The sequence below is a fragment of the Lissotriton vulgaris genome, chromosome 2_1 (genome assembly GCF_964263255.1).
Source record: "Lissotriton vulgaris chromosome 2_1, aLisVul1.2, whole genome shotgun sequence".
NCBI lineage: Eukaryota > Metazoa > Chordata > Amphibia > Caudata > Salamandridae > Lissotriton > Lissotriton vulgaris.
In genome coordinates this window covers 255,911,743-255,935,427 of record NC_141687.1, presented here as the reverse complement: position 1 = coordinate 255,935,427, position 23,685 = coordinate 255,911,743, and the positions used below count along the sequence as shown (strand labels likewise).

At 43.5% G+C, this 23,685-nt stretch overlaps 1 protein-coding gene across 2 annotated transcripts in view; it reads left to right on the top strand.

The window, feature by feature from the left end:
* The window catches only part of TADA2A (transcriptional adaptor 2A), a 279,922-nt gene that overhangs the window by 40,755 nt on the left and 215,482 nt on the right, over positions 1-23,685 (top strand). For both annotated transcript variants that reach the window (XM_086954889.1, XM_086954888.1), the window contains exons 5-7: positions 4,200-4,357; positions 7,183-7,271; positions 20,072-20,144. In XM_086954889.1, coding sequence (XP_086811015.1) covers positions 4,200-4,357; positions 7,183-7,271; positions 20,072-20,144 — 320 coding nt within the window. The remainder of the gene's footprint in view (positions 1-4,199; positions 4,358-7,182; positions 7,272-20,071; positions 20,145-23,685) is intronic.

Below are 23,685 nucleotides of genomic sequence, written 5' to 3'. Positions count from 1 at the left end.
AGGACACCTCCTTGATCCCATCTTCTCTAACATTGAGAATGGGATCGTCGATGCACCTATCCCTATGGTGTGGACTGATCACCATTTGGTGATCATGACAGTCCCTTGTAAATCCGCCCCTGCATTGGCACGCACCCCTCAAGTCCAGAAGCGTCCGTGGAGAAAACTCCGCCTGGAGGAGCTTTATGAGCTCTTAAAGATTAATCCTCCTCCTCTGAGTGACGACAGTGACCTAGGATACGATCAGTTTTGCCAATGGATAATTCAAGCTTTGGACTCCTTGGTCCCAGCTAAGTGGGTTAAAGCCCGTGCCTATGGGGCTAACCCCTGGTATAATTTAGACCTAGCCACGCTGAAAAAGGAATGTAAAAAGGCGGAAAGAGGATGGAGAAAAAACTACGATGCCAACCTCAAGCATGCCTATGCTCAATTGCAGAAAACTTATCATCGCCAGGTCTGTAGAACGAGGGCGGCTTATTACGCCACTGAAATCAATAATAGCACTAATGTATCTAAAACTGTTTTCAAAATTGTAAAAGATCTTACTGCAAAGAAAACCACAATTTCTGCTGTCACCTCCAGACCTATGTAACAACATGGCCAATTTTTTTACGGACAAAATAAAGAAAATTTACGAGTCCTTCCCCCCATTCCCCTCAGCCTTCCGTTACGTTAGACCCTAGCAGACCTTGTCTGTACTCCCTTCCCGCACTAGAACGTGTGAGTTTTGATAAAATCTGTAAAAAAATAAAATCTGGCTCCCCGGCCGACCTTTTAAAACCTGAGACCTTCTGTGTAGCCAATGAGCTTATCACGGAACCAATACGAAATATTATCAATCAGTCTCTTTCTATGGCCAAAATTCCTTCTAAATGGAAGCAGGCATGGGTATCTCCGATTTTGAAAAAGCCCACTCTGGATCCTACCCTTCCTGAACATTTTCGACCCATCTCCCTTCTTCCTTGGCCAGCTAAAATCATGGAAGCACATGTCAACACCATCCTCACCAACTTCCTCCTAACCAATAACATTCTGGATGACTCCCAACACGGGTTTAGAGCAGGTCACAGCACCGAGACAGCCTTGCTTAGTGTTACAGAGGACCTCCGTACCATTCTTGACACCGGCGGAACGGCAGCACTGATCCTGTTGGATCTCAGTGCTGCCTTCGATACGGTGTCACACGAGGTCCTCTTAATGAGATTGGAGGAAGCTGGAATCATAGGTATGGCCCTGGGATGGTTTAAAGACTTCCTTGCCAACAGATCCTTTAAAGTGTCTACCCCCCCTTACATCTCAGAAGAGCACAACATTGGACAGGGGGTGCCTCAGGGGTCATCTCTGAGCCCCACCCTGTTCAATGTTTACGTCCGACCACTGGCAGAAGTGGCCAAACAGAGTGGTCTGACGTTAGTATCGTACGCAGACGACACCCAGTTGGTGGTGGCTCTCAATGGTACCAACGGTCTGGAGGCCCATCATTTCAAGCAGACCCTTACTGACCTCACCAACTGGATGACGGCGAATTTCCTCCAGCTCAATGCTGGGAAAACGGAAATACTGCTCTTGGGAAAAAACACCGCAGCCTGGGGCGGTAACTGGTGGCCTGACAGTCTAGGCCAACCGCCTAAGCCTAAGGACTGTGTAAAAAATCTGGGAGTCTGGGTCGACTCTGCATTGAAATTTACTCATCATACAAAAAAAGTTGCATCTATCTGCTTTGGCATCCTGCGCAACCTAAGACCTACGCTGAAGTTCTTCAACTGTCACACCCGCCAGGTTATTGTCCAAGCTATTATCCTCTCTAGGCTGGATTATGCCAGCTCCCTTTTACTGGGCGCTAATCAGGCGGAAGTTGTTAGACTTCAGAGAGTGCAGAATGCTGCCGCCAGAGCGTTGGTAGGTCTTCCCCGCCACTCTTCGGTGGCGGGAGTTCGGAAAAAACTGCACTGGCTCCCGGTGGGAAAAAGGATTCAGTTTTAGGCACTTTGTCTCGCCTTCAAAATCCTTAAAACCGCCTCCCCCCCGATGCTGTGCCCCCTCCTGACGAAGTATATCCCTGGGAGGCGACTGCGCTCGGCAGGACAACATCTGGTGGTCATTCCCCGTACCAATCTAGCCAGAATGGGCGGTCGTTCCTTCAGCTTGCTCGCTGCCAAGCTCTGGAACAGCCTTCCGGAAAATATTCGTGGCATTCAGGATCTGTTGGCTTTTAGAAAAGCCATCAAAACCCATCTTTTTCAGTAACTGTATCTTTTCTCTTCTGGTATTCCCCTTCTGTTTTTAGTTTAGCTCGCAGCGCCGGGACGCCCCTTTGCTGGGGCAGCCGAGCGCTATATAAGTTCCCAATACAATACAATACAATAAAGCAGTTTATGAAGAGACTTTTCAGAGCATTTCCTCCGGTACAGCACCCTCCAGTCCCACTCGGTTGAGCCAGGTTGTGCTGCCTTTCTTTGTCCTAATTTATTGAGCGCATCTCAAATTCATGTCTTGGAAGACTGTAGTTCTCCTGGCACTTACATTGCAAGTAGGAGAGTCGCAAGTATTTACTTTAAAATAACCCTCTCTCCCTTTTGCAGTGGACAGTCATTTTGTGCATCAACCCCAAATTCATGCCTAAAGTCCCTACCGACTTTCATTTAAATGAGTCTGTCATTCACACACTACTTTTTCTAGAATCCATTAACATCATCAGCGAGGTTGTTGCACTTGCTGCATGTGCCCAGGTGCATTAAGTTGACAAGACAAAAGACCAATGGTCTTGTAACCAGCAGTTTGTATGCTTCAGCTATCTATGAAGAGGTTGCATAGCATGTTGGCTGCCTGCCTGCATCACCTTTTGCCACAGCAAGGCCAAATGCCTGTTTCAGGGAGTAGTGAGGGCACGTTCCATCAGGATCAGCCTCACCAGATGTCTGCCATGGAAGAGTAGGCACACGTTCACAATGCAGTACTGCCTAGATAGGAATGGAGCAGCTAACTCGGCAGTGGGGCAGGCAGTCCTCTGCAAACCTGTTTTACTAAAGATCAGCATGCGTCCTCCTTTTTACTGCTTACTGTTCTTATTTAAGCATGTGCATAAATGAAACATCCAATGTTGAAGGAGTTAGTTATTCACCTGCAGCTTCAGTTCTCTGGCATTGGTGCTTTCATATATTCATATGCGACTCTCCCACCTCCCCAGTCAGAGGAATTATGTACTCTGCTCACACTTTGTGCTATGAAATCCTTGGGGAGAGGATATGTTGTAACGGATAGGGCGGTCGACCTCAAAGCTGGGGAACTGGGTTTGAGTCTGGGCGGGGAACCGGGTTTGAGTCTGGGCAGGGGCGCCAGCCACCCTGTGATTCTGGGCTAATCACTTAATCTCCATGTGCCTAAAAAAAAATAATGTGCCCATCTGTAACGCAACTGGTGCTCATGTAAAGCGCTCCGCTACCTTCGGGTCTAGTTTGTGCTAAATAAAACTCTTTAAAATACCTAAATACATCGTACCCCTAGGGGGCTTCCATAAGGAATAGGAGAGCTTAGTACTTCCACCTCAATGGCGGAAGCTTGGGTTCTTTTGAAAGAGGTGGATGTTCTACTAAAAACATGATTATTGATGCCTGTGGCCATCACTGTTCATACTTTATATTGGCTATACAAAGTCACCAGGGATTCCCCAGGGAATAATTCAAGTATGGTAATATATGAAAGATACCAAAGCCGTACAATTGAAGTTACAGATAAGTAACTGGTTTATTTTATGTCATAAGAGCTTTTCTACCGCATGTATGTCGGTAATTTAAAAAAAAAAAAAAATGTCTACAACCGATGGTTTTGTTGTTGATTTAAAAAAAAAAACTATTCATCAGCAACTTCTGTTTTTTCTAATCTCACATTGCAATCTCAAAAGTCCCATACATTTACAGTTTGAATATTACAAAACCAATCAATTTTACAATTAATATATTCTATGACCGACACTACAGCTATAAGCGGGCTGCACAGACCTTTGGTTTTCGATAGGAAGGATGAAAACAGCATGATGCCATACACAGGACACCTAGTTCAGCTACCTCATTACTACAGTGCTGTTATGTTGGTGGTACTGGGGAGCACGAAGACTTTCTGCTGTTAGGGGAAGAATAATTCCAAAAGAAGCGGCAACGGAATTTTGATTTCAATAGCAAATCTTTGTTTCTTTCCTGTAGGCAGGATGTAGCGAATCAAATGCGCTCAAAGACCAAGGAAGAGTGCGAGAAACACTACATGAAGCATTTCATCAACAATCCCTTATTTGCATCAACGTTATTGAATTGGAAGCATGCAGAAGAGGCCAAACATGCAGATACTACTATACCCTTTCAGAGTAAGACTCCGCATTTGAGTTTACCACCAGCTGTTGTCACTGACCTAACATATACGTGTCTGCTTTACTATTGCCCCACATTGTTGTTCTTAGTTTCATTTCCCCAGTCTACTAATCCAGGGTCATACCCTTAATAGAGTGGGAGGAATTTTAAAGTGCAATATTCACAAATTGAAGCTACTTTAGGTACTTCTTAGCCCATGTAAAAGTTTCAACAGAGAAAGTATAACTGGACTTTTTCCTCTGCAGTTACTTTCTGAGTAGCAATCACAAGTTCATTACATACTTTGGACTTCAAAACATCCTCCTGCTTTGGTTATGTAACATATATTGTTTGTGATGTATGCTAACTTCCTGGTTTGTGGAGTAAAATGTGCTATGATTCAGATCCGTCTGGCGCCCGGTCCTCCGGCCCTAGGGAGCTTTGGATATTTTTGGACCGAGCATAGTACCCTAGACTAGTCTTGTGATGTACTACATTCAGTCACAGTCTACATTCAGTCATTAATGGCTGTATGTTTGCACATTTTGAATGAAATGTTTTAAGAACGTGTTGTCAGCAGCCGGCTCTAACAAGGTGACCCATACTGTCTTTGCATTTCAGCACCAACCTCTAACTGAATGTTAATACCTGCTTGTCCATAGTTTTTTATTTATTAATATTATTTTTTTAATGTTGACTCAGAAAAATATGTTCACCCACATGCTCTAATTGGTTCCCCACTGTAGGTGTTAGGTTGTATTGTATGTATTGGTGTTGTATTTTTTTTATTTGCTTTGGCTGCCAAGTGCTTCTCTAGGTGTCATTCTAAAGCAATATGCAAAATATTATTTTCAACAAAGCTAAATGGCATTGCTTTCTATCCTCTTTACAGCATCCGCTTTTGTATTATTGCAGTTATACTGCAATTAATGTTTCGGTGCATCGGTGCTCAAATGTTCAATTGTTGCATATTGTTGGAAATTTCAAATGGGTCTGATAAGGTAGTTGTGTAGTTTGAATCTAGAAGTGAAACAACAAAGCACTATAACTGGCTGGACAGTGTGCAATTTCTATTGGGATACAGATTAAAAACCCACTTCAGATTCTGGCAATTTGGTTGTATTAACTCTTGAACTCTGCAGTGTTAACAGGATTTGGGCTGCATACTGTTTTCTGTTGAATATCTACGTGCCCATGTCCTGTGACCACAAATGCTTCCTTTGTATATGCGTGCTTTGTCAGAAACCACAGAAAACGTTATATAGTTTTAACTTGCTACCTTACATTGCTCTACAGTGCACTATATATAGAAACGTTTTGAGTAAAAAGAAAGCAAAATTCAGACAGTCGCCCTGGACGGAGTGAGCATTGTGCATCAAAGGATATGCACATGCAGTGCTTAATTAGTAAAAAGTATGAGTGCCAGGGCCCTCATCAGGACACCACTGCCACTTGCACCACCTATTACCCCCACCAGTGCCAGTAACAACACAACTATTAGCCATCATACTCCTATAGGTGTGGCAATTCAGACTATTCCAGACCCCCAGAGCTATAAGAAGGGCTTGGGCGCATTTACTACTTGTTTTAATGTATATTGAACTAATAAACAACCGTTGTTGTGCTCATCTCGTATTTACTCAAACAGCGCCACATGTGACCGACTGTCATAAGTGCTGGGGTTGACCATTAAGTGTTGATGTTGAGCACTTGAAACCACTGGCTCAAATTAAGCACTGGTGCAAAGAAATGATTTTGTGACCGGTAATCCCACCTACTGGACCTTGGAGCCCTTGATCAGCCATGAATGTCAAAGTTATACAGGTGGAATAGCTGCTTGGGTCTAGAAATTGTATCAGATGAGAGTGGCTGTAATCTGTGGGAGCTCCAGTACTTTGTCCTGCCTTAGGAGAAAGGTCAAAGCTTTTCAGTATGTCGAGGTGCATCATTTTAGATCTGCTTAAATAGCGAGTTCTAAGGAGCATCTATCTTTTGCAATTATAAAAAGGCCTAAAAAATGCACCGATTTTGTATTGCGTAAAGATTCTTCAAAATAATCTCATGGTTCTGTGTGTGATATAAATTTCATGAATTATTAATAAATCAAAAATGAAGACACCTCAATTTCTTTCTTAAATTGTGACAGCGTGCTAATGTGCATGGCTGCCCCTTCATTAACCTTGGAAAGGTGATTTTTCTCTCCATGGTGGTCCCTTGAGCCTCTTCTGCAAGTACAGATGTGCTGCCTGGAACTTTTGATGAGTGGGGTTTCAGTCAGGTGTTCGGAGTGCTAATACTCTCACCTGGTGACTTTTCCGTATATTAGTGACTTAGTCCACCTTAGTTTGGAAATTGACTATTGTGAGTATTTTTGCTTGCGGACGGACCTGTTCTTTATACTAGTGTCTGCTTGGGTGAGTGGGCCTGGGGCTGCTAAAGATGAGGGACTTGAGTCTGGGTACGGATGTTATGTAAGTCTTATCTTCTGAACTTAGCAGGTGAGAAAAAAGTCTAGTCCACCCCTCGTCTCACAACTCACTCACCAGTGGTGCTGCAGTTAGTTGCTTCAGAATACGTGAGGCACTGTAATTATGCAAAGTATGCAGTCACAGGTAAGTGAGTGAACAGTGTGCCTCAGAGAGTGTGCATTCAAGGTGTATTCTGTCACCCTGCTTGCTTGGCTGAATGTGGCTTACGTGCGTTGATCATCGGAGGGCCTCAAGGAACTGAATTTGTGTTGTTTGCTTTTCTACAATATGAAAGAAAAAATGTCTGATACAGTTCTGTGCTTCGTATGCAATTTGTTGATAATGTAAACCTATCAACAAATGTCTTGTTTCAGCTGCTGACGATCCTCCTCGGCCTGCTTTCGACTCGCTGCTTTCCAGGGATATGGCTGGATACATGCCTGCCAGAGCTGACTTTATTGAGGTACTCATGTTTTTTGTTTGTTTTCCTTGTTTTAAGTTGACTGATAAATTAGATGGACTGTGTGTGAATGATTAAGTTTGACTAGTAACCATTTACAACCGGGAAGAGGATGTAGCCTTAAGGACAGAGCTGCCGACCCTGGAGCTGGGGAACCAGGTTCAAGCCTAGGCATCTTGAGATTCTTGGCAATTACTTAATGTCCCTGTGCTAATCTCCCTGTGCCTACCCAAAAATGAATGTGTCCTTGTGTAACTGTTGCTCATGTAAAGCACTCCAATACCTTCAGGTCGAGTTCGCGCTATATAAAACTGAAATAAAATTAAAATGAAAAAATAATAGCCGCACTTAACGAGAAGGCCTATAAGGAAACCCGATTCTGTTTTGGGACCTGAACTTTTTTGGAAGGCTTTGACAGGCTATTGATACGAACAAACTCAGGATCATGTATACAACATACAAACTTTGATTACAGCTGAAGCATGCATAAATGGAGTCCTGCACTTTTATCCCGTGTTGTGCTTCAGAGCATTTCTGTTCTAAGCTAAACAGTGGCTCTTTTAAAAGTAACCATGTTATCCAAAGACGGACACGTTTAACGGTCACGGAATAAACAATCAGGCATTTTTCACTTGCATTGGCCTCATTCAGGTTTTTCAGGATTTTCCTTGAGAGAATGTAAACAAAGCTCATGTGACTGGACTTAAGCACAAATAAGTAAATCGGCAGCGGTGCCAAATAAGACTACTTTCCCAAGACCAGATATGCACAGATTGCAGCAGTGCATGTACGTTTCAGGCCATATACCTACTACTGGCACTCCAAAAGATCCCAAATCAATGAGAAGTCATTGCAGGCATGCCATTTGTTATTCTTCATTATATACAATAGCAAGATCCAATCTATTGTGTGCATTGTATTTGCTTATTTTGTGTATTTTTATACAACAGAAAGGTGTAATACAGTGTGCAGTCCCTTACAACATACACTCTGTACTGTACAGTATTTAGAATCCAATAATGCAGTTGTTGAACCAAGGAGATAGAACTCAATCAGTGATCCAGCCAGTTGATGTAACATCATCGAACCAGTTAATGCATCAACATTGATAGTTATCTTGTCTGTGCAGGGGATCGGGCCACCAATGCCAACAACGATGGCAGTTCCCTGTGTTCCGTACTTTAAATCAAATATGTTTTTTAAATCACCGGTTTCATTCAAGGTGACCAGTAATCACAATCATGAAGCATGATTTATGAGGTAAGATTTTGCTTGGGCCAGCTATCTTTAAGGCATACTTATTGTGGGAGAAGAGATGCATATGTTTCAACAATGTCATTGCAATACGTGCGATCTGACAGCCATTCTTTAGACTTGGCACAGAGATGCCATCAGGGTCACTCTTGGTATATCTTCCTTAGACCTAGGGGGAATTGTCTCCTTTTGTAGACAGAAGGATGCCTGGCAGGTGTCTCTCGATCCTCCTTTAGTGAGTTATCCTCTGTTAGATGGGGAACGTTAGAAGTCAGACAGTCCTGTCAGATAATCTCTTTCCTGTAGGTGATGATAAAGTAGACCCCAAGTGCCTATATACCCCGAATAAATACTTGTGCACAGTGATTGGTATTTTGCAATTATATGGATAGTTAAGATGCAGTACTTGTCACACCTATTACAAAAACTCAGTAGATAATATGCAAATTCTGACCGAGATTATGAAAGCACCAATCATATTTCATCAGATATTTGATCTCACATCGCTAGATTTTTTTCTACCCAGTATATCAATCGTGGTGTCAGCCATCCAACCTAAATGCCTGTATTAGTCTAATGTGCATTGTTATACTAAAGCATGTATAGTTTACCCTGCTTACCTTATGTTGTCCTCTGGTCAGCAGTCCTAATTCAGCATCTCCCCATAGCAAGTGGCCCAGGTGTGAAGCCCTGCCCCTCCACTAATGCCCTAAATACCGTTATTACTAATAGTGTATTGTGGAATGAGAATGGTTCACTATTACTCAGCTCTCGCTTTGCTATTAAGATGTGCAAACAATGCCCCTTTACAGACCCATGTAAAAGCTAATGCTGCTTTCCTTCTTCCTTCCAAGATGGATTGCTGCATGGTCATCTTTTGCTGCAACCTCGTTATAAAGCATGTACTGGAGAAGTAGAACTTTTTTCCTTCTCTGCCTTGTTAGTTTGAACGGTGTCCGCATCAAACATTCTAAACTAAAATCATGGCTGTCCAACAGACATTTCTTAGCATTAATTATATTACTAGCAAACAGTCCACTTTTTCCAGACCTTGTGCCTATACATTCTCGAGTATAAAATGAGGCCATGGTTACATGCATTCAGGCCTTTGTTGCATGTAACATGCGCTAGTATCATTTAATGCCTTGCCACACGAGCCCCTACCCCAGTTAATAGACACACACCTGTTACCAATTCAGTGCAAGTGCTGTATACCGGAGCAGCTCAACATGTACATGTACAGAGGGCCTGTAGCATATTCGGACATTAAGGAAACCCAATCATGAGGGACCCGGAGTTAAAAATGGCTGTGCAGAAATCCACCACCCTTGCCACTTCCAAGTCTAGTGATAAAATTCCTCCTACAACATGCGGCAAAGCCTGCATTATGAGTCCCTTCGCCATTTTTCAACCAAGCCGTTTGGAGTGTATACATTTTGTGTATGAATTAGTAGATATCATTTATTGAGAATTCACAATTTATAAGTGGGCTATAACCCTCGTCACAGAACATATCATAACTTGAACTACAACAAATAGTGGAGGGCTTCAGTGCCAAAGGGCCTATGCCCATCACCAGAGACATAGTACAACTGCAATACCACCACCTTGATGGTGCTGAACTGTGGACTGTAAATGCCGACTAAATGCCTTAATTTTCCTTTGAGAGCGCCATCACCACTAGTGACATGCTCTATCCTTGGCACTAAATTGTAGCACAGCAGCCAGTAGACGTATTCCCGATCATGACCAGAAACTTACTTTGACTGCTAATGTAACATAACTGACTCGCAAGTGAAAGAATTTTCCAACTGTGGCCAGAAGTTACAGAGGTGTAGTCAATTGCAATTTGGCCCTACCCAAACTGCAATTTGTTTTGCACACCCAAGATAAAAAAAACCTTTTTCATAATTTTGTTTAGCTAAATTTGAACAGAACACTTCTCTGTCATTGTGTCTTCCATCTATCATTTTTTTAATGTTGAAACATGTTTATTGATTTTTAGAAAAGTATACACAAACAACAACACAAAAACATTGCAGTGATACAAGGTTCACTCCCCCGCGTTTATCCCCCAACTGTGACAGGTGGCGCATAACTCCATGTTCTGTTGAATGTCAAAGTCTTGCATCAGAGCATCAGGTTAAGGCGAGCCACTTCCAAGTGTCCAAGACTGTCACTGTGTTTACGCCGCTGTCCACTACCCACCTAATGCTCGCCGCAAAATAACACGATACCTTATCCCTTTACTCCAACAGACCACCCCCCTTCACTTTCTAGAACTTTATTGGGTAGCCCTGACCCTCATACACTAGTTTCTCCCACACACAATAAAAATCCATCTCCCAGTTCCAGTCCTGCAATTGCGGGTTCACATCACTCCCCCATTTTCTCCCAATTGTCCCTTTTCGTTAATAAAAACTCCAGGTTCCCTAAAATCTTCTGATGGGAGATAAGATCGGAAGCTCGCCACACGCCCAACATCAGCATGATCTGGCTCTTAATGGGCACCCCAATAGCGGTTTCAAGTCTAGTTGTCACCCCCTCCCAAAATGTGTGTATCCAAGGGCATTCCCACAATGTGTGTAAAAAAGAACCTTTGCTGGCCCAAGCCCACCTGCATGCATCATCCGATCTTAAAAATATTCTTGAATCATTCCCTGTCGTCCGGTTGGTAATCCCCAGTATTCTTAATTAGCAGTAAACTGTACTAAAATGGTTGTAGGCCTCAGTAACAGGGTTTGTTTAGTTGCACATACAACTCAATTGAAGCAACCTAACCTTCAGCCAATGAAGTAGAAGTGCTAGCTCTCCTTTTCTCCGATTTCTACCTCATGTTATGTGTTAGGGCGTACCTGTGAAGAGCTCTGCTCCAACCTTTCTTTGACCTCATCCTTATAGTTTGTGGTCTACTCTGGAGCTTAGCCAGTCCCATCTTTAGCTTTCAGTGAACTGTGAGTTATTGGGGCACATTTATGAGGGGATTACATTTTTCTTGACCGGGGAGATCTATCCTCCGGGTAGATCTATCCTCCTTCACCAACTGTCATCATGACAGACGGAAAGAAATCTCTTTTCAGATCCTGTCCTACCTGTGGTCAGGAGAACATCTACACTGATGACACACATGGGTAATGTTTTACTACATTTATCCAGCGCATAAGCCTTGACGGTGTGACATTTGCAGCACATTCCATCAAAGACTCACAAGGCTTGCAATATTGTATATAGTGCTTACTATCTCTTTGTGGGGCTTTTGGGTACATGCCTTCATGGGTAGCGTGCTACATAGTACAGGGTTTGTGGTTAAAAGAGTTGTCTTTATTTTGATCGCACGTGGGAAGTGTCATAATCTTTATTCGATTGTAAGTACAACCATAAAAGAGCATAAAACCACAGTACATGCATTTCATAAAACCTAGAAGTTGTACATGCAAAATTATAAAAACCATAAAAGATGATCAAAAACAGTGTCCGTAGTACATAACATTAAAAGGAACAGCAGCATAGTTAATCCAATCAGGAGCGTCTTGATCTGAAGGCAGCACATAAAAAAAAACAAGAGACAGTAAATAGTATCCTTTCATAAGACCTGCAAGAACACTAGTGCGGGGTGGGCTTGGACGAAGTTCAGAGTTTTCAGTAGTGGAATAATAAACAACTTCTTTAGCATACTAAAATATTTGCAGAACACCACAAAATGTAGGGTGTCCTGTGGAGAGTCTTTGTCGCATCCACAGGCCCCAAAGTTCCAGAATGGCTCCATCCACTGAGGGATGCTAGAAGGTGGGGTAACAGATTAAACCTGAACGTTGTCAAGAGAAATGTATCCCTCTCATTAGATACATGGGATAAGTATAGCTCCATATCCTGGACCGATTTTAGCAACGTATGCCCCCTTTACCATGGGCTGCATCAGCTTTGTGTGTTCACGTTGCGATGATACCTGTTGTGGAAACCAACCCCTCACCCTTTTGAGCACCAGGGGGCACAGGGAATTGGGGTTCGAATATATATCCTCCCTGTCAATACTAGCAAAAGCTGCCTTTACATAGGCGTTCTAAGGGATTCTGAGTGAATGATCAAGGGATAACCTGTCGGAGAGGATCTGTCTGTTTAGTTGAACTCCTTCCCCAGTCCAGATATTATTCCAGCAAAGCAGCGGTCGGAGAGCAATAAGGTCTCTTATATAACCTTCACCCAGCTCATCATGAACAAAGAAGTTTGGAATACTTTTCGTCACCTGTAGGTTGCGTCTCAAGAACACATTCTTTGCAGCCTGAATCTTATCAATCCTAGTGTATCTCCAAACCTCACAACCATATAAAGCCTTAGACACACACTTAGCCTGGTAAAGCTTGACTAAGATACTCTGTGACCACAAACCCAGCCTCTGAGAAAATCTGGCTACTGCCTCCATGGCTTTAGCAAGGTTGCACCTCCTCCCCTCAGTCAAAGGCTTTCAGCATGTATTCACATCAAACAGCACCCCAAGGTAAAAATAAGCCGTAACTTTAACCAATATATGTTTCCCCACTCGCAAAGGTTTGGTGCTGGTGGACTGAGGGCCATCTACCATAACGTATGATTTTGTGAAGTTTACAGCTATGTACAAGCTATCCATGAAAGCAACAAACATGTCTGCTAGTAATTGCAGGCCCACCACAGGACGTGCCATTAGAACTGTGTCATCTGCATACAGTAAGACTGGAAGTGGTCTAGTTCCCACCTAGGGGAATCTGCCTGCATTGAAAGAAGAGCTTGTGCCAGCACACTAATATAAAGGGTGAATAAGAAGGGGGCAAGAATACACTGCTGACTAACTCCCCTTCTGGTGCTAAAATGCTGAGTACAGTCTACCCCCTGAGAATATTGCACTGAGGCAGAGGTGTTGGCATGCAAGTTTGATAAAAGAAGCACAATATCCTGGTCAACCCCCATCATGAGATGAGAATTGCTCATTGTTAGCTTCCTGTTATAAACCCTGTCAAAGGCGGTTGTGAGGTCCATGAAGGACAAAAGAAGTGAACCAGCCTGGGCAATGGTATACTAATCTATGATTAAACATAAATGTAAACACGGACCTGTGGTTGATTTGCCCAGCCTAAAGCCATATTAACCCTCACAAAAGATATAATTTGTGTCTTACCGCAACATCAACCTTATTAGAAGTACCCTCCCAAGGACTTTTACCCCTGCACCAATCGGTGATATCGGACGATAACACTGGGGTCTGTCCTTGTCTACTTTCTTAAAAACCGTGAAAATTACGGCACTTGACCACGAGAGCACTGCAGCATTAGGTACCAGTGTCAAAACTTGCCCCAAACTCAATATTAAACATAATCAAATTGAAGGGTATACCATCAGGACCTGGGGCATTATTGCACAATAGCGACGAATACCCTGGGAAACCTCATCCAAGGTAAAAACAACATTTGCTCTTCTCTCAACTAAGCCACTACACCTCCTCGTCTTCACTAAGCTCAAAGCTGTAAACTCCTTAAAAATGTTCCACGCATTGTTGCTCTAAGATATGGTGACCTAAAGCCGGACCTGTCACATTTGCAAAACAGGGCTTATTTATCACCCTGCAAAACAAAGAGTGATCCCTAGAATCACATGCCTGAGCTAAGTTCTTCCACGCATTTTGGCTCATGATTGATTTAAGGGTGTCTAAGGCCTTCTTATAACCCTTCTAGTAGGAGGCAACAAACTTCCTATCTCTAAGGACCTGCTTTAAGGCAACCTTCAAAAGATGAAGGGATCTTGAACAATCATGAACAAATCGTTTTGGATCCTGCGAGCTAACATTTGGCATGAGAAGCTTAAACAATATTGATTATTGATTCCTTCTGGGTGATATCGGAGAATGTGGACCGTACAGAAGTAACAAGACTAATGTAGAGCCTCTACAGGGGGCTAGCTCTTCCAATCGGATTCCTTGAAAGTCTACTAACCATTTCAGGTGCGTAAAACCAACCAAGTCGAAGCGCCTAAATATTAGTTGGTCTGTGAATTCTGAGTGAGCTTAGGGTAGTCGGGAGTAGTGCAGCGATATTGGGGTTGTTAAAATTAGCCACAACGCAATCCCCCGCCCAACTCTTGACATCAGGACCCATCCATCTTATCTTCCGTACCACATTAAATGAACCTTAAATCTCCATACTGAAGTTAGAGTGTAAGTCAAGCCAGTGAGCCGCTTTGTTTTTTAACTCCACAAACAATTCAGGTGACTAGTTGTTCTGGGAAGGAAAATTCCCTGGGACTAACACATACAGGGTTGCTTCTGGAGGTTGATCAAAATACCCTTCGCACTACAATTTGGTCATCTACATCTCCCAGCAGAATGTAGAAACAGCCTCGCGCAAGCTACCTTCAGAACTGAAAACGCCAAATAGAGTTTCTGTGTTGAGTGCTGAACCAAGAGATTCCACCCTGTGTTGGGAAATGGAGGTCAAACTACTAGAGACAGTAGGGTCCCAATCATAGGTACTTAGGGGCCTTGGGAGGTAGATAAAAGATCCATTAGAACCCTGGTCGACTGAGTAGCATGGGGTAGGCGAACTAGTTTTTTGGTTTGACTAACAGTCTCTGTGGTGAGGCTGGAGCAGGGTTATTAGGTGCCACGCAAGGAGAGGAGCACTGAATTAATTCTGGGTGTACAGATATTTTTAATCAGATCTGCAAAACTCAGGTTCCAGTCTTTACCAGCCAGGGTCTAATTTGGAGTCCAAAATACCCTTCGCACAGGTAGATATCTGAGAGGTGACCTTACAGACGCAATCGCTAGGAGAGGCAAGACCTTGGATCGGTCTGCATGGCCATATTGGCCGGAATGCTTTTCTGTTTTGGGCCAGCCACATGTCTCCTGCATTTACACATTGGGTTTACAATATGGCCTGTCTGGCTATTTTTCCCTTAGGTATGTCCTGCTGAGACGTCCCCCCTTGGGTACCAGGTTAAAACCTCTGTGGTGCCCTCCTGATTATGCTCCATAAAGCTAGGACTGGACCAAACACGCCACTTGAGTCCAGGAACAAAATAGAACCCCCTGGCAGACGAGGTAAAAGGAGAGCCTTCCCTAGTTAGCCATATCCTTCTTTCTGCCAGCTTAATCTCCTTTGATACAACACCAACCTCTCTGGATGAAAGCCCCTCAATGGTGGTAGTGTGTTGGGCAACCTGGGGGGGTGGTCATTAAACTTAGGGTAGCCGACTTTCTCTTCCCCATATTTCACACAAACAAGAGCCATGGTATTAAAGCCGCATTATCAGGAGTTCGTGGCTGTATAGCTATAGGGACTTTTCACAATGTACTACAGAAAAGGTGAGCGGAGCACCCCTCACCCTCCTAAACCACAAATGCATTGACTACATAGATTTCTACCAACAGTTCTGAAGTCCCCTGCTAAACGGGTATAGTGCACATGTGCTCCTAAAGTCCCAATCCAGGCCACAGGGTAAAATGTTGCTTAGTGCACCAAAAAGCTGGGTCTTGATATCCACAAATATTCAATTCACAGGGCCCCCACCAAACCCAAAGTGGCGAAGAATACAGGCAAGCCCAGAAGGAAAGTTTGCACCTAAGTGCATTACAAGCGTTCGTGCGGGGATGGGCCTGCAAACAGTAAACCTTGAAGGGAGGTGGACCTGCCCCTCCTCTTCCTGGTACTGACGGGCGCAGGATGGGCCTGCCTTGGCCCAGGCTTTGCCCAGGCACAGACCACACACACCATGCGTCTGGACCTCGGGTTGCTCTTTATATCGCTTGAAGTGAAGCAAAGTGGCAGCAGCTGGGATGTGTGTCCGGGGCAGCCTCCGGAACCCACTGTAATCTGGGACATCCGAGTCCCTGCGGCAACCTTTCCCCTTATGTGGGAAGTGTTTCAAAGCAATGCATGATGACCACTGAGATGCAGTTATCGTTCTAATGGTTGCAGCATTTATCAGTGTGATCGTTTAAGTATAAGGGATAGGCGTGCAGTATATGATTTTCAGTACGTTGGCAGGTTTGTGCAGCTCTGTAGTTCCTTTTTGGCATGTTTTTACTTCCGTGTCCACATACCAGATTGCTATACCTGTTGGTTCATTTAAAGATTTTGTGGTTAAGGTATATTGCCATGAGCAGGCATAAGTTAAAGGGAAAAGTGATGACGAGGTCTGCTCGGTTATATTTTGTTGATATCGTACCAAACTGATTGTCATTGTGAGATGCCAAGAAGTGGGCGTAGTATGTTTGTCGGGACCTGCAGTTTTGGACTAAATTGGAGTACTCTGTATCTGGCGGATCTCTTCAGTTATTTTGTGCCTGTTTAATCTCCTATCTAGGAGCAACGGAGACAGCATGGTATCCAATGACCTAGAATTTGGTCATCTACATCTCCCAGCAGAATGTAGAAACAGCCTCGCGCAAGCTACCATCAGAACTGAAAACGCCAAATAGAGTTTCTGTGTTGAGTGCTGAACCAAGAGATTCCACCCAGTGACCCAGTGACCGTAATGCCTCATCAACTACTTACATATTTTCTGAGCTCAGTCAAGAGTCCATCTGGCAGCAATCTCACAATTTTGTGGAACAGAAGATAATTCAAGCCCTGTTTTCTCACAGAGAATAATACGACAATTTTTAAAGGGACATTTCAGAGCATTTCCTACTGTATGGCCCACACCAGTGCCCTACGAGCTTAATACTGTTCTTACTGTTCTGAGATTCTCTTTGCGCTTATATCGACATTCAGACTAAGGGAATGTCATTGTCTGCTTTACTAAGGACAAAGTAATCTTATATCCCAAACTTATACCTTAGACCTCTACTGATTTCACTCTTAATGTGCCGGCCATCCTTTTTCCTAAATCCCTCAACATCAGCAGAAAAGTCATTGTACTCTGTTGATGTGCACTGGTGCATAACGTTTTTGTAGGCGTGGGAGGGGGGGCTGGGGACACTCTCGGCGGTGACAACAGGCGACTCAACAGAAACTTGACCAGTATATCTCTTCAAACTCGGTTTTATTTTTATGGTACGTTTTGTACGGAACGTTAGTCTCTCCCTAGCAAACTCGAGGTTATCCTTGGTGGTGGTCTTCGGTGCACGCGGGGCAACAAGCGCTGAAAGTTCTTTAGGTTTCCAGGGGGACGCAGGTTGATCCTAGTGGTCTGGTCTTTAGGTGCAGCGTCGCGGATACCCCAGGCAAGGTACGGTCTCAGGAGTCAATTTCCCCGGTGCAGCAGCATGGAAGAAAGAAGATGGACAGAGGGAGGCCGTTAGTCGATATATCCGATAAGCGTATGCACCCAAGGGGATCCCGTGGTTGTGAGGGGCACCGGCGTAGTTTACAAGTACGCTAGTGATTGGTGTTCGTACTGGTAGGGAGAGTGAGGGAAAGAGGGATAGGTACGGTACGGGTATCGGGTAGCGGAAAGAGGGGGGGTCGGGAAGCACAGAGGGAAAAAAAACACACAGGGGATTCTTTACATTATTCACAAGGGGCACTCTTTCTCCCCACCCTTGCCGCCCAACGCCGCCGTACCTGGCTAAGCCACACGCCTCCCTCGGGAGCGTGGCACGGCGGAACACAGGGTCGTTGGCCTCCTGGCTTTACTTCGTTTTCCCGTCTTCCGTTTTCTCCTCCGTCTTTCTCCTCCGTTCGGTGTTCCTCTCGTTCTCTGTCCCTCGGCTCGCCAATGACGTCACACGCCGTGTACAGGGCTTCCCCTGTTTTCAACCATCTAGGAGTGTCTACGTCGGTGGTAGGCGGGTCCTCACTGCAGTCATCATACGCCCACTTAAAGGGGGCTGTGGACGTTTCTTCGGTTTGATCCACGTCCCATTCATCCCTCGGAGTTGCAGTCTGTAGAGCAGAAGGGGCATAATCAGGGATCCACCAGTCTTCCCGGCAACCTGCCCAGACCCCGTTACAGTTTTACATGGAAAAGATGACACATTTGATCTTTTGACCATCTGTTTGTATCCTCTGGCCACCCAAGTATAGACTAGCACCTGACCAAACGGGGAATAGCATGTTAGCTATCAGTCTGCACCACCTTCTGCCACAAAAAGGCAAAGAATCCAAACCAGGTAATAATGAGGCCGCATCCCAGCTGGGGCATGGCTAGGAATGCAGCACTCTGTTCTTGTGTGCCGTTGTAAGACATCTGCCGCGCAGCTACCTGGAGGAGAAGGCACACCTTCACAAAGCACTACTGCCTTGATGTGAACGCAGCACCCAATTCAGTAGTGGGACCGGCTGTCCTCCATAACTTGTTTCATTAAAGGTGAGCCTGCGTCCTACATTCTTACATTTACTAAGATTGTTATGTACTGCTCACTATTCTGATTCAAGCATCTAAATATGTGAAATATCCAGTGCTGAAGAAGAAATTAGCTACTTACCGGTAAGTCCAGTTCTCCAGCATTGGTATCTTTCGTATATTCACATGCTACCCTCCATCCTTTCCTGCCAGAGGCTTGGTTATTATATACTGTTGTCACACTTTGCACTATGAAATCTGAGCTGTGGTGTTCTCTAAGAGCAAGGGAGAGCTAGCACTTCCACCTCATTGGATGAAGTTTGGATTGCTTCAAATGAGGTGGACGTACTACTAAATGAACACTATTGTTGAGACCTATGGCCATTGTAACACTGTTTGCTGGTATTCAAGATTACCAAAGATTCCCAGCGTAACAACAGGGAATGATTCAAGCATGTTAATATTATGAAATATACCACCAATGGAGAACCGGAGTTACAGGTAAATAGCTTATTTCTTACACAACATCAAAAGCCACTGAGCTGCCTCTGCTTAAGAGTTATTACAGCTCCTGGCCATGGATTAATGTGGTATCGTAAAAGGTATGCTGTATTGTGTATTTCGTGTGTGTGTGTATTATTGTTGGAAATCTGAACTTTAACTGTTATGTTTATGTTTTTTGTCATTGTTTCTCATTTTTATCTTTATGTCTAACTGTATACTGAAGATGTATTGCTTCTGTAATCTTAGACTAGACATTGTCTATTATTATTTTTAACAACTTAAGTATTCTATTATGTTTATGACTCAATTGTTCTATTGCACCTAAATCCAATCTTGAAGCTACCTCTTCTTAGTAACCTTTGATTGCTCAACCATAGATGCTGCTAGAGTGAAGTTAAATAAGGTGGCATGGCTAACTTTTGCACAACCAAAAAAGAACTAAGAGAGCTAGAGCGAACCTGCCAACATAAGACAATACATAGGTGATGAAAGTCTTCTGGTGGGTCTTCGATCATGTAGGTATTACTGTGCATGTGTAGATTGCTTTCAGCAACTAAGTATTATCATGTCTGCCACCAAAACCCATGTCTACTGAAGTGCTAGCTGCTAGATTTCTTCATTGCCACTTATCTCTTGGCCAAGCCACACACCAAGAACCTGTGATGACTGGTTCCTTAACTTCAGGGCTGAATCTTACAAGTGCAGTGACATTTGATTTCATCACCATGTTAATTTGATAAAGGCTGCTCCCCCATCAATAAATCTTTAATTCTGGCTCTTCTTTCCATCAGGAATTTGACAATTATGCAGAGTGGGACTTGAGAGACATAGATTTTGTTGAAGATGATTCTGATATTTTACATGGTAAGTCTTTTGTGGATGAGTCTTTGGACAGCACTGTGGTTATCCCTAGTACTAAACATTTTATTGTACAGGTTATTTTTCAATACTCTAAAGTGGTGCAAAATGTAATTAACTCTAGAAGCATAGTACCTCAGGGAAGACTGGGGAGATCATTTGTTTTTATCTAGATAGGTAGAACCATTCCGCTGCACTTAAAGCCAAAATAAGAACATCTTGTTGTCTGATCAGTGTTCAAATGGAATGCGTTTAAACCCATCAATTTGGCAGATACCTTAATCATTTGCTTTAATGTGTACCATTGCTGGCAATCTAATCAGAGAGGCTAGAATTTAACTATGAAATGTGCTTTGGAACACTTTACCAGTTCCATGCTCGCGGTTTGCCTTGGGAAGCTGGCTCGTCTGTCTTCAGTACTTTCCATCCAGTCTTATTTCTGAATTAGCAGAAAGATGAGCTGGCCTATGTAGAGAACTGGAGAATTTCTGCCAGTGGCTATACAAGACCAGGAATGCTTCTGTAAAGTCATGTTAAGTGTAATGCTATGTCTGAATTATTGTGCTATAACCCTTCCAACATTTTTGCACCAATACTTTGTCGATTACTTTCCAATTTCCCCATAGGCCAGTGGCCTTACTGGCCGTACCCAAAGAATCAGACTCCCGCCCTTACTCTTCAAAACCACAGAGATCACCTGCGGAGTACCTTAGGTACCTTCACTTAGCCCCACACTCTTCAATGTCTGCATGGCCCCTCTCGCCAACATAGTCAGAAAACACGGACTCTGCATAATATCCTATGCCGACGGCACCCAGCTCATCCTCTCTCTCACCACCGAACCCGACGTCACCAGATACAGCTTCCAGGAAGGTATGAAAGATGTTGCCCCCTGGATGAGCAACAGCTGCCTAAAGCTTAACTCTGAGAAAACAGAAGACCTCGTATCCACCCCCTCTGCACTGGACATCACCTGGTGGCCCACCGACCTTGGCGAACCTCCCACACCCATTTCACCCATGTTACTTTTAAAACCGGTTCTGCTAAGTCCTGATTCTCTTAAAAAAAAAATACCTGGAACATAATGTTAGACATCTTCTTGTGGATTGATAGCAACATATTTTCGAGCATCCCAGATGTCAAATATTCAGATGCTGCGTATGCTCACAATGTAATTGTTGTTAATTCTTAGACCAGTAACTTTATAGTGTCACGTATAACCTTCACGTTCACCTCCTTGTCCTACCCACTGATCTGTTTCTTCAATGGGATTATCTTATTTTTTTCATGGCCTCCTAAATGATTACAGGTCTGATTACCATCATGGTTGATGGGAGACTCCGTCACAAACATGATGGCTATCCCGTCCACCATATTACAATTTCCATAGGATATAATCGTGCTTAATTTGTAAAACAAATAAGTGTAGGGCCCTCATCAGGAGACCACTGAATCTTGCACCATCCATTGCCGCTACCAGTGGCGATACCAACTCATCTACTAACCATCACACTAACAAGTATGACAAATCCTACTATTCCAGGCTCCCAATAAAGCTATAAGAATGGCTTGGATATCAATTATTAAGCATGTTAATGTGTATTCAAATGATAAACAATTGTTGTTGTGCTAATCCCTATTTGGACAAACTATCATAAGAGCCGGTGCTGACATTTAAGTGCCAGTGCTGAACCCCGTAACTCACTGGTTCAAATTAAGGCACAGGCTATAATGGACTTGTAATACGACGGACGGGATATCCGTCAAACGGAGTAACCCTGTCTGCCAAGATCTTAATCAGGCGCTTAGTCTAAGATGACATTGCTTCCATTGTTTCTTCCGGTTTTATGCTTAAATTTGACTGGCTAATCAAGAATGCATCTTCTGCCTGCTGAGCTTTGTAGATTACATCTTTTGGTATCCTACCGTGGCCAATTTGCTCCTGCCAGGAGTCATTAAATCTATCCTTTCATTTTTCTACTCTTATGAATGATGTATATTGGTGCAGAACTGCCAGTTTGCAGTACGGAAAGATTAAGACATGATGGTTGTTTACTTTGAGGTGGCCATTTAGTCTTTCAGTTTTGAGAATTGGGTACCTGACTTTGTAATGAGGAGGTTTGGTGACAATGGCACTTGCTTAGGCTCCTGGAGGGGGTTATCACGCCGGCACCCAAAGAGCCCTTTCGAGTGACAAGGAAAGAGTGAGTTCTTGAAGGACAGTGAAGCTTTTTATCCATGTTTTCATTTAGTCTGCCATGATTTGAGCTTTTGTTTAGTCCAACTATTTAAAGATAATACTCTTCAGAAAGCAGGTTCTTTCTGTAAGATCCCATGCTTGTCACTGGCGGTCTTCAAATTGGGGTTGAAACTTCAAAAGAGTGTTCTGCAATAGGGGCGACACAGTCGAAAAATTTCCTGTGGTCATCTTTCAGCAGGTTAATATCCATTGTAAGGGAGTCCACTTTCTCCTCCAAAGTCTATCTAGACTCTTCATTAGCTTCTAAGATAATGTGCAGTTTATTGGGCTCCATTACGGGGTTGAAGGAACAAGACAATCTCTCCAACGACAGACAAAGTCTGGGAGTTGGTTTTAGGTAGCTTAATTTTTCCTATGGTTTTTTGGATCCACTAGATGGGAGAGGGGGGGTTTGTACATTGGAATGTCTAGATTCAGGCACAGCAATTCTACAGAGCCTGCTTACCATCGGTGCACCCCCTCAAGCAAATATTGCAAATGGAATGGTGGTAGTACAATTACCCCTATGCCCTGGGGTGTCTAAAGGAAGTTAACGACTTAAGGCTGGTGTCAATAAGTTTGCAAGAGATTTTAATAGTAGCTATGGACTTACACCTGTCACTGGTGTTGGAACTGCAGCAGTCAGGGAAGCAGGACAGTAAGTACTAATCGGGATGCAAGGTTCGGGGTACAGCACGAGCAGTCAGGTCCCATCATTAGTTTCATTTAGGGGTTTGCAACTCCTGCCTTCAGAATTGGCAAATTCAGTGGCAAGAACACAAGAACACTTTTTATGTTTGCTGCCCATTTTTTAGTTACACTAATAGTGAATAATAGTTTATTAGTCACTATTAGTGCAACTAAAAAACGGAGCACCAGCAGCTGAAATGAGACTTTTGCTGGATGCTATGGTAAAAAGTCTCAAAGAAAGAGAGAGGGACCCAACAACCAAAGGGGAAGGGAACCAGCAGAGACCTAGGTCAGAAAGAAACCGCCTTTGGGTCAACTCACACTTGACACACCACTCTTACACATTTAACCTTCAAACACAGATGACAATCGACAACAGGAAAAAGTAGTCAAAAATATATATATACATACATTAAAAAGATACAAATTTATTCAATAACAAAATTGCAGATATTTATCAATCACAATCCTCACACAATATATTAAATGTTTCATAAAAAATTGACAGTCCCTATAAGGTCTGGGTCTCTAAAGATACCGAACTGAATAGGGATACCATCTTAGACTGCATGAAGTTGCAGGAGAGTCAAAAAATAGACTGGTTTAAATATGTGAAGC